The sequence below is a fragment of the Liolophura sinensis genome, chromosome 3 (assembly GCF_032854445.1).
Source record: "Liolophura sinensis isolate JHLJ2023 chromosome 3, CUHK_Ljap_v2, whole genome shotgun sequence".
Taxonomy (NCBI): Eukaryota; Metazoa; Mollusca; class Polyplacophora; order Chitonida; family Chitonidae; genus Liolophura; species Liolophura sinensis.
The window spans coordinates 10,790,790-10,802,892 of NC_088297.1; the positions used below are offsets into that span (position 1 = coordinate 10,790,790).

Consider the following 12,103-nt stretch of genomic DNA (forward strand, 5'->3'; position numbering starts at 1 on the left):
GAGGTGTTAACTATTTTCAGCAGCGTTCTACGTTTTCACAGCCAAATAATGAGGGCAGTGTTGTCTAAGGTAACTTTAAGCATGAATAGCAATTTTAGGTGACCAGATGGTTCTGTTTTGATAACATTCAAATGATGTATCTAAACCACGTATTTTTTTTTTCTTTACACAGGCTGAGAATACTTTTATTCTGACCTTGGACGGCGACGTTGACTTCAAACCGGATGCTGTAAAGCTCTTGCTAGATCGTATGAAGAAAAATAAGAAAGTCGGTGCTGTTTGTGGAAGGATTCACCCAATTGGTTCAGGTGAGTTGTGGAAACAGAGTTTTAACGTCGAGTTTTGTGTGTTCAGCTTGTTGTGTATATAGATTCACGTTTACTTCACCGTTCATAATATTCAGCTTTGGTAATGAATATTCGGCTTCTAGCTGAACTGAACATTTTTTTCATGAAAGACATCAGTCACTAGTTTCCCTGTAAAATGTTATGGCAAATGACAGAAATGAACAATTAGGCGCGAAATGTTAAATCTTCTAAGGAAAACAGATTACAGTACTCAATGCACAAACGAATCATTTAATGACAGTTGAAAGATTTTGCTATGTGGAACTGTAAAAAACGAGTGTAAACATCTGACCTCTGAAATGAGTCGTAGCAAATCTAAGTGCATAATAATTGACCCCGGACCACACTAAAGCCTTGGGAGCTAGTGTTAAACGTTGTTTTGGTAATGGATCTTGCGATTATCGACTTGGAAAGCCCTTTACGGACTACGAATGGTATATGAATGTCGAACATGACGCTTATATTTATATTGCTTCTTTCATCCACAGGCCCGATGGTGTGGTACCAGCAGTTTGAGTACTCGGTGGGTCACTGGCTCCAGAAGGCCGCTGAGCACGTGTTCGGATGTGTTCTCTGCTGCCCAGGCTGCTTCAGTTTGTTCCGTGGATCAGCTCTTATGGACGATAATGTGATGAAGACGTATACTACCAAACCTACCGAAGCGACCCATTACATCCAGTTCGAACAAGGTGAGCGTTCTCTTGGATTAGCCTCAAGCTAATGTCTGGATTCTTTCCATTTCTCAAGGTATTTCTCACCTACACAAGCCGGGTCCAAACTCCATTCTCAATTCCCAAAGGAATAAGTTTAGAACATGTTCTTTAAAATCATATTCATTGACTGTATCAACGTGCATCGGTATTATAAAACTGATACGCTTTTTGCTACAACATGCATTTTATTCTTGACTTTTGCTGAAGACTTTGTAGAGTGAAACTTTAATTAGTATTAATAAAACTAAATTTTAAAAAATTCTCTTTTCAGTAACACCTAATAAATGTGTATTTTTCCCTGTTTAGGTGAAGATCGTTGGCTATGTACACTGTTGCTGCAACAAGGACACAGAATCGATTACTGCGCAGGCGCGGATGCTTTGACCTTTGCCCCGGAGACATTTGAGGAATTCTTCAACCAGAGGCGAAGATGGTCGCCGTCGACAATGGCGAACCAAGTTGATCTTCTCTCCAGCTGGCGACCAACAGTTCAAGTTAACGACAACATTAGCAAACTTTACATCCTGTACCAGTTCGTGCTCATGGCCTCGACGATCCTGGCTCCATCTACTGTTGTGCTGGTCATCACCGGCTCCTTCTTCACCATCTTGAAGATCGGAATCTGGCCATCGTATGCTCTCGCTGTACTACCGGTTCTCTTCTTCACAATTATCTGCATGAAGTGCAAAACTAAAACCCAGCTGAATGTGGCAGGAATTTTGAGCGCCCTCTACACCGTCGTCATGGTGATCGTGACAGTCGGTACGATTTTCAATATCGTCAAGGAAGAGTTCTCGAGTCCAAACGTTGTTTTCTTGACTGGAATGGCAGCCATTTTCTTGATCGCTGGTAGCTTCCACCCGCAAGAGTTCACATCATTGATCTACGGTATACTGTATTTCCTTACCGTCCCATCCACTTTCATCCTCCTGACAGTGTTCTACCTGTGCAACATGCATAACGTCTCTTGGGGAACGAGAGAATTACCCAAGAAAATGACGGCGGAGGAGTTGGCGGATCAGCGGAAGGAGCTGCTAAAAAAGCAAGAGAGAAAACGCAACAAAGGTATATTGGGTTGGCTTGGGTTGGGCACAGTCGTCGAGGAAGTGAAGGACCTGGTCAGAGGTATAATGAAAAATAAGGATAGCAAATCAGACGAAACCACCAATCTGACTGCTGCGGAAGAGGGTGAAGCTAGTAGTCAGGATGAACTCATAGTGGAAAACACATCTCGTTCGCCGGTCCTACCGCACGTCAACGTAGCGCACAGCTTCAGACAGGAGCGAGGCATCCAAAACGTGGACTGGACAAAGGTTGACTACGTGGGCAGAGGCAGAACGGTCAAGATCAACAGCTCAGAGAACGACTTTTGGGTGGACATCATCGGAAAGTACCTGCACCCTATCGACGAAGACAAAGGCCACCAGCAGAAAATCAAGGACGATTTGATTTCGTTGCGCAACAACGTCGTCTTCGCCTTCATGCTCGTGAACTTTCTCTGGACAGTGATCACGATTCAACTGCAAGTTCTGGAGGACGAAATCAAAGGGTTCTTCATCGAAGGAAAGTACGAACCGCTCTCTCTACTCTTCCTAGCTATTTTCGCCTTCATCTTGTTGCTACAGTTCTTGGCCATGTTCGCTCATCGCTGGGGAACGTTTCTTCACTTGATGTCCAGTACTCACATCGACTGGTTCAGAAATAACTTCGGGGAGGAGGATTTTGTGAAGTTCGCCCTGGAGGAGACGAGGCGATTGGCCACGGTGGAGCCTGAGCCAGATTGTTCCGACGACGTAAGTGATGACGATTCCGGGTACAGAGAGCACGAGCCTGTACCGCGCGTTCAAGACGACAACGACGCCGACGTCCCGCAACTGCAGAAGCTCTTCGAGAGGAACATTAGGCGCATGACAAGCAGGCAGAAGAAGAAGGCACATTTCAACGAGGATCCTTCATCTCCCGTTAAGCGAAATGCCACGTTTAGTCGACACTCCAGAAAAATCAGCAGTAAGAAACGCAAGAATCAGCAATATCGCCTTGAACTTATTAACAGGTCGGTGTCCATGCGCAATCCAGCGAATCAGAACTCGACTGTGGTGAATATCGAGAGACCCAGCGTGAGGCAGTCACAGAGTATAGAGGCTCAAACACGTATCTGAAGGTCTTGAGTAATGCAACCGTCTTAATCATTCACCTCATCCCTGCCCCCACATCCCCACCCGCGCAACGATCATCGGTTTGGATGATAAAACTATGTCTTTCCCGTTCCTTGGGCGCCAAAATCTACTGGCCGATGTAAAGCTGAAAAAAATATCGTATAGCATTAATATAAAATCAGGGAAAAAAACCTTAATTTTGCACAACTCTATTCTTTACAATGTATGACTTTCTTTGCTGTGATAACGAGTTGACAAAAGATAACAGAACTTGTCTCAGGACAGTGCCAAATAATCTATGAATACATCTCGTACGAAACAAAATGTCTGTAAAGTCACAGTTTGACACACCAGGTAGCTGGCAAGTAACAATTTAAACGTTAAATTTGTGTCTGAGAGATCAGAATCATCAACAAACTCTCGCGCTGGATGCGAGATTCTCGCAGCAATATTCATGACCTTCAGATTCTTGCGCGTGCTTTCGACGACTGATTCGGAAGACTGGAAACACAATGCATATAATGGTGCCAAATCTAGTCGAAGTAAATATATTTTAATGCTCAAATGCTGACATATTTATGTAGATATACTTTTATTTTTGTGCTTAATATCACTGTTTTTACGTTATGTGTTGTCGTAAAATAAATACGTATTGGATTCGATTTGTGACATTTCACAATTTGTGACATTTTTATAGTATTTATGTCTGCGCTCTTGCACCAAGAAAATGTGAATATTTCTGTGTTGTTTTATACATTTCATACGTTTATTCCTAGGTATTTAAGCTAGTAATTCTGAAATGTAAGATGTCAATGTTGTCATTGTTATATTTTGGCTGAATATTGGTAACGATAATGATAAAGTGTCTTTCAGTTATCGCCCACGTTTGTTAATGTTATTTGTTTTATATGATGTACTGATTCTGTTGTAAATACATTTTGTACTATTTTATAGCAAATTTTTGGAGATGAATAGATCGTAAAAATTGATTTCCACTGACTTTGTTCACGAGAATGTCCCTGAATAGATGTGTGGGGTTAGAATTCCACGTCTTTGACTTAACCAAGGTGGCGATTTCGTACACGCATTAGAAGGCGTGGGGAAAAACAAATCCTTTGGAGACAGCCTAGGATTTAGCTCAGTTCTGGCCTTTCATGCGTTATTGTACATAGTTTTTACTCAAAATTGCGTTCGAGCTCATGTAAACTTCCAGGCGTGAGAGACTCACAAAAGTGTGCAAAATTACGTCTGGCTACTGGGGGTTATAATACTTAAACTTGGCCACCTGGGCTTGTTTGTTCGGTAGCGAAGAAATCCAGGCCATGTGCAATCACTGCAGCTACCTCGCTCATTGGCGTCGCGTGCTTGAACCGAAGTCAGTTTGGCATTTTGTAATTAAGCGACTAGGCCTTACTATGAAGTTGTCATTCGGATAGACCTACTCTGTTACTTACGCATGCAGGATAGACAAAAGTTTACAGCAACTTACTCAGTACTATCATGATTCCAACGTTGGAATGTTGATGGGAAGTGGGGGAAGTGCTCCATGATTAGCACGCCAGCTCGGCGCGATGACCCGAAAGCCTGCCACCAATGTGGCCACTGTGAGTTCAAATCCAGCTCATACTGGCTTCCTCTCCGGCCCTAAGTGGGGATTTTTGTCAGCAACCTGCGGATGGTCGTGGGTTTACCCCAGGCTCGGCCCGGTTTCCTCCCATTATAATGTTGGTCGTATGAGTGAAATTATTGAGTACGGCGCAAAACGCCGATGAAATAAATAAATGATTCCTATCCTAATGGCCGTAAAATCTGTCCTCTTCACTTTTCACAAAAAGTGGGTTTTTACTAAAGATATGAAAATATCTTTTGTAACATTTTATCCAAAACTCATCCTTGAGCTCTTCCGAATCTCATTGTTTTTCACAGCTATACTATGTAAAAATGGAGGGGATATTCAATGAAAAAAAGTGGGACATTTGGCCAGTCGACCTGATGTTGTTCAACTATGACTCTTGGAAGAAAACTCAGTCTTACAACTTTATTTCAGTGAATCAGCAAGAACAGCGTAATGGAAGATCCGAAGATTTAGTTTTCAGTTTTGTTTTTTCAATATGTGCTGGAGTTTCTACCTAACCGTAATTCTTAGGTATATTTTAATACAAGATAAATAACTCTTTAACTCGTATAGTCACAGTCCCTTCAATATAACACTAAATTCTTCCTGCGTAATATACTGAAGATTACTGATCTCCGCGGGATCGAGCAAATCTCCCGCGGGATCGAATCCACTAGCTCCGCCGGCTGTCATTCAAGATCGGCTCCTCTTCGGAGGATCGGTGATCCTTGGCAAATGTCTATGCTGATTCCCTATGGAATGCTCAATGATGTATAAATGGTGTTTTGAGACTGTATAGCTGTCTTGCATCTGTATACTTCAGTAACTGTAAATTTTCATCTGTGGTATCTTCTAACTGATCTTCTGTGGCTTGTCTTGACCTTGCCTTTGCTTTTGCTCTTGTCTTCGATCGTGACTGTCGTAGAACTTCAGGACCATCTGTCAGACGGGGGGGGGGGGGGGGGTGTTGATTTGCAATGGCGCTTTTCCGGCCCAAAGGGCCGATGCGCACCAAAACTTGGCGTCATTGAAAATGCTTTTAAGCTGGATAGTATATAAAGGAAGAGTATATTATTTAGGACAAGAAGAAGAAGTTTCAATACTAGTGCTATGGACATTGTGGCATTATAGCCGACGAATTTTGGGCTTGATGACTAACAGAAGAAAAAAAAGTGTTTGCAGAGGGTCATTATTCACTATGATGACCGTTTCTTAATGTACAATCCATATTTACAGTACAAGTTGGGCAGGTACATGGGTTAAAGAGAGATTTTGGGAAAGGTGGGCGTTAGAACACTCAAGATGTTATAACATATACAGAACACAGAGTATAGTACAGGAAGAGCTGAACAGTATACATACACAATACCTGGACAAAAAAACAGTAGAAGCGTCAGCTCATATCAGTTCTGTTCGGGTAAAAAAACGACAACAACCACTTTAAAAGCAACAGATAGGCCGATCCAACCATGTTAACATTAAAAAAAAAAACAAAAACAAAAACAAAAAAAAAAAAACGGATTATTAAAAACGACGACATCTGTTAAGAAAATTGGCCAGGGCCTGGAAAGTCTTATTTCGGTTGGCTTTAGGATTTAAAACAGATGCTAACGTAAAATGCCGAAGGCCAATGGAGCGTAAGTCCCGGTAAAGAACACGGCGAGCGTTAGAGTGCCGGGTACACGTAAATAAGAGATGAGCGATATCATCGTTAACTAGGCATATGTCACATAACCCAGATGGGTGCAGATTCATTCTGAATAAATAGGTATTTGTAGGTACATGTCCAGAAATAAGGCGGAAAACTAGCGTTTCATCTCGTCGGGAACGTAATGATATTGGCGAATTTAACAAGACAGAACGATTATACTCGTGAAAAAACCTCCCCTTATTAGCTTCATCCACTGCCGCTGCCAAATATCCACAAACTTAGATGCGACATGACTCATAATTTCATTAATGTTTAAGGGCACGTGTATGGATATATCTAAAAAGGATAAAGCTCTCTTCGCCAGGCCATTTCGTTCCCCACAATACCGACATGAGCTGGTACCCAGTCAAAACTCACAGTGTATACCTGCAAGTACTGGGATAGGCTTGTATGTATATATTCCGTAGCACATAGTAAGGAAACATTCGGATTATCAGATTTTTTTCTATCCTCGTTCAGAGTAGTCGAAATATAGGGAGGTTCTAGATTCCATGTGGGGAAATCAGGAACACGGGATGACTGCAAAGCAACATTATCACAATCTAAAGACGAAGATATGTTCTTTGATCTCAAACTAAATGGTAACCCAGCATAACTATTTAAGTGATGCAAGTTGTCATAAAAGGAAGGTTCGAGCAAACGAGACGAAGCATTATTAACCGAACATTTGAGCCTGAAAAAGAACTTGAGGGTGCGCAGGCGCCGACGGATAGACAATGGCCATTCGTTACAGAATACCTGTAGAACGTTAAGTGGTGTGGTGCGCATGCCTCCTGTACATATCCGCAGCGCTGCGCACTGAACAGAATCTAATTTTTCTTTAAGCGTAATGCAAGCAGAATCATAGGCTTCACAACAATAATCAAGTTTGGTACGGATGAGAGAGCGATATAGCAGTAGTAATGATTTTTTCTCAGCCCCCCCAAGATTTGCCCGATACACACCTCATTAAATTTACAACTTTATCACATCTTGCTATCAAATAGTCAATATGTCTACCCCAAGTAAGCCTATTATCGAATATAACCCCGAGATACTTAAAAGAAGAGGAGATTTTGATCGTCGAGTTATTAAGGGTTAGACAAACATTACCAGTATGGCGCCGTGTAAACACAACAGCTTCTGTTTTAACAGAAGAAAACTTAAACCCCCAGTCCCGGCTCCATTTCATTATATCATCTAGACCTTGCTGAATATGCTTGACACAAGAGGCAAGGGACCTAGAGCAAAACCACATGGATTTATCATCAGGGAAAAGCGTGCAATTTAATTTAGGGGATATGGCATTTGGTAAGTCATTTATGGCTACGTTAAATAAAGTGGGAGATAAGACACTTCCCTGGGGAACCCCATTCTCCACCGGAACCATGCGAGAATAACTCTGTCCCACTCGAACTTTAATAAAACGTCCGGACAGGAAATCTTTTAAAAAAACCCAACATTTTCCCACCAATGCCAATATTACGCAGCTTAATTAACACCCCAGTCCTCCAAACCATATCATACGCTTTTTCTATATCGAGAAACACAGCAAGTAGATAATCTTTATATTTAAAAGAGTGTCTGATGGAGGTTTCTAAATTAACCACATGGTCAGTAGTACAACGTTTGTTTCTAAAACCGCTCTGTACTGGACTAAGTATATTGTGTTTCTCCAAAAACCACATCAATCTAGAATTTATCATACGCTCCATGATCTTGCAGAGACAGGACGTGAGGGCTATAGGCCTGTACGAAGATGTGAACGAGGGATCCTTACCTGGTTTAGCAACGGGCACAACAATTGCCGTTTTCCATTTAGCCGGGAGTTTCATACTAGACCAAACGGCATTGTAGAGCAATAGTAATATAGTCATACAGTGATATGGCAAATTGTACAACATGGAGTATGTAATAGTATCCTCACCCGGTGACGAATCCGAACATGAGGATAAGGCCTGCTTTAATTCTAGTAAAGAAAAATCATTGTTAATTGGCATGTCATCAAAAAGAATATTATTAAAAGGATGCATTTCTTCAATATTTTCCTTATGGGATATAAACTCAGGAGAATAATTGTTTGAACTGGAAACGAAAGAGAAACTGTCTACCAAAATATTGGCTTTGTCAATCTTAGTAACATAATTACTATTATTATGAACAATAGTTGGGATGTTATTTGATTTTCTTTTACCTTTAATCGAGTTTATTTTATTCCAGACTTCTTTGGTATTTGTATTTTCAGATAAATTCGAACAGTATTGTCGCCAGTGATCTCTCTGAGCTGTTTTAATCACCCGCTGTGCAACAGCTTTAGCTCGTTTAAATAAAACAATGTCTTGGTATAGGCGAGTGCGTTTTGCACGATTTTTTAAACGTTTCCGATTTTTTATAGCATTAGAACAATCGTCGTTCCACCAAGGAACAGGTATTTTACTAGACACCTTACCTGAGGATTTTGGAATGCATTTTTGTGCAGCCACATCAATGGCATTAAGTACATTATCTGCAAAAATATCAACATCATTATTATACACATCCTGAGAAAAAGACCTCAAACATTCTTCTTTGTATACATCCCAGTTTGCCCTTTTCACACACCATCTGGGAGGCTGGCCTACAGGATTCACATGGTGGTCTATATTACAGGTGACTAGAACTGGTAAGTGGTCGCTAGGACAAGGGCTTATGGTATCAACGAACCAATTAAAAGACAGACCTATATCTGCTGAGCAAAGAGTAAGGTCTAAGTGAGACAGATTACCAGAATGAGGATCTACACGAGTGCCCGTCCCATCATTTAAAACACACATTTCATAATCATTAACTAGAGCAGTCATTACCCGTCCACTGAAATTCGATGTAATGCTACCCCATAAGGGTCCGTAAGCGTTAAAATCCCCACACAATATATAAGTGCTATTAATATAAGACATAAGAGTATCAAAATCTTTTCTATCAATACGACTAGAAGGATTGTATGTATTAACAACACTTGTGGGTGCACCAGACCTCGTAGCAATATTAAAAAATTGTGCCTCAATACTGTTAAAGGGAGGTAACTTTAGTTCTGAAAAGGGTAGGCCGTCTTTAGAAGCATGGCCAGGCCCCCTCTCCCGTGTGTATTCCTATCCATTCTACCTATAAAATACCCAGGCTTTAAAAAAGTTTCTTGAAGACATATAACATGAGGAGCGGGCTTAAGATTTTGAATATAACACTTGAATTCCTCTCCATGAGCGCCAAGACCGCAAATATTCTGATGTAACATGTTAAAAGTCATTGATAAAAAAGGTAAAACAAGATAGGAATATATATTTATATTATATAAAGGATACATTATAAATCTTCATCATCCGAGGACACAGTAAATAGAATATTGTTCAGTCTTTTAAAATCAACAGCCTCAGAGCCAAGACGACTCTGAGCGATGCTAAACACTACTTGTACCAAACTCTTAGGGTCTTCGATTTCGAAGACTTTTATTAGTATTTCCGAAAAGATGGCGATAAGCCTTGTGGCCATTGTGAAAGACATATCGTCTGTCTGAGTGGGTTCACCACGTGGGGTTTGAGTAGCTATGGTCCTAAGGATTGGCTTGACGGGTGTAATCGTAATAGAATGGGGCTGTTCAGGGGGGGTATCTACTACCCTTTTCGTAATTATGAAAATCCTAGATTCGGAAGCTTCCAATCCGAAATGTTGAACATCATGGCAGACTTTAAGAACCACGATGGAGTGACGTGAATCATTTCGATCGGAAATAAATATCTAAAAAGCTTCTAACCGACCATAGAAACTCCAGCAGTATATACATGTTCCATAAATTATGAGTTTTAAACCAACATAACAGAATTTTGTAAGAATCGGTCACTGAAATTTTGACTGTTGTTGTTGTTGTTGTTGTTATCAATCGTCAACAACACATACCTTTATCAAAAATAACCCCATGAATCTCTTATTTCATTTTCGTTAACAATAATATGTTAGACATGCATAAGAGGCGTAGGAATATTCACAGTTCAATGTCCAAAAAAACATCTGTAGGCCTCATGCTCGATGGTGGTGATTGCTTGTCTCAGACTCGATCAGCAGATACGAGAGTTCCTCTGAATGCTCACGCTGTAATATGCCAGTTTTAGAACTTAACAGCAGAGGTGCGGTTAAGTCGAAGACGACAGTTATTTATTGATATTTTTACCCATTTTCACATTGTCGTTGTTGTAGAGCATGTATTTTATGTGAAATACTCAGTACATTCAAGTAATAACAATTACACTACCATTGTAACAACAGACAACCACATTACTTTCAGGTAACACCAGTCAATCTGATATGAATAACAGATTGTCCATAAGTTTTCATCACAGTATGCTCTCAGGGTTGAGCGCCAAGCGAGACAGCAACAAGTACTATTTTTGGGGTCTTGGGTATGACCCGGCACGGATTTGATTCCAGGGTCTCCCGACTTCGAGGAGGACCGCTCTAACCATTACGCCACCGAAGCGGTCTTCACCATTCCATGAATGGGGACGCCAACCAAGTTAGATCATATCATCACACAGTCTGATTATGATACATTGCAAATGTGACACCTAATTCTGTCTGCATGAGACACTTTACCGAATGTGACAGTGCCATTCTGCTAAATTCAGGTCACGCAATGGAGCAAAACTAGATACACATCATACTGGCTTACGCCCGCTTTCAAGAGAGCAAAATGTTGGCTATCAACACTTAAAAGATGCGAGGCAGGAATTGCTCTTCTGTCAACAAGCTTTTCTGTAGATCACGGTTATGTGGGTTTTAGGTCATGAACTGTTTTGCTGTCACTAAGTGCTTTTGGAGATTTGAATTATTAGCGGTAGTATATCTGTGTCAATTTTGTGTACAAACCCAGTATTTGCCAGTGTTTATTGACATTGTCACCTAGCCATTTGAAAATCTACAAAAAAAAAAAAACGTTTGATGTATGTTGAAATTGTCACTAGCCCCTTTTGGGGATCTGAAAAATGAAGGTTTTGTGTACGAACCAAGCAGCATGTTGAAACAGTCACTAGATACTTTTGGAGATCTGAAGAATGTAAGTTTCGTGAAGCCGAAGGAAGTGAGCATGGAAAAGACGTTATCATTGCCGTATTTGCAAACGCAAACTTTTGGACCCTCGGCATTCTGTTTCTTGGGTCTTAAACCAATTAAGCATAAAATAGACCCATTCCTTTATAGTTATAGGCCTATAGGTATTCGGTCTGAGAATTAAAGTCTTAAAGAACCAGTTAACCACTCAGCGTTCCTTGCGAAGATTTAATAGCTCTCCGAATAATGTCCACCCTGAATCGCACCCAGCATCACAAAGACTGCGTTCAGCTCCACTTTGATATTTTTCTTAGATCCTAATCGAAAGCAAAAATCTTCCTTGAGAAACTAGGGAGATAAAGACTGAATTACTTCGTTTTAAAATATATTTGAAGTTTTTACGCTAAAATGTAATAGTTAGGAAACAATCATCCAGTGATAATCTGACGATACACTCTCAAAAATACACCAAGTCATAACAAAAACTCTAACACTCTGTGCATGCA

The 12,103-nt window shown here is 40.7% G+C and overlaps 1 protein-coding gene across 2 annotated transcripts in view; it reads left to right on the plus strand.

Moving 5' to 3' along the window:
• LOC135463580 (chitin synthase chs-1-like) overlaps positions 1-3,871 on the plus strand; it is a 28,303-nt gene extending 24,432 nt beyond the window's left edge. For both annotated transcript variants that reach the window (XM_064740886.1, XM_064740887.1), the window contains 3 exons: positions 173-308; positions 836-1,036; positions 1,367-3,871. In XM_064740886.1, coding sequence (XP_064596956.1) covers positions 173-308; positions 836-1,036; positions 1,367-3,219 — 2,190 coding nt within the window. In that variant the 3' untranslated portion in view covers positions 3,220-3,871. The remainder of the gene's footprint in view (positions 1-172; positions 309-835; positions 1,037-1,366) is intronic.
• Positions 3,872-12,103: the final 8,232 nt, after the last annotated feature.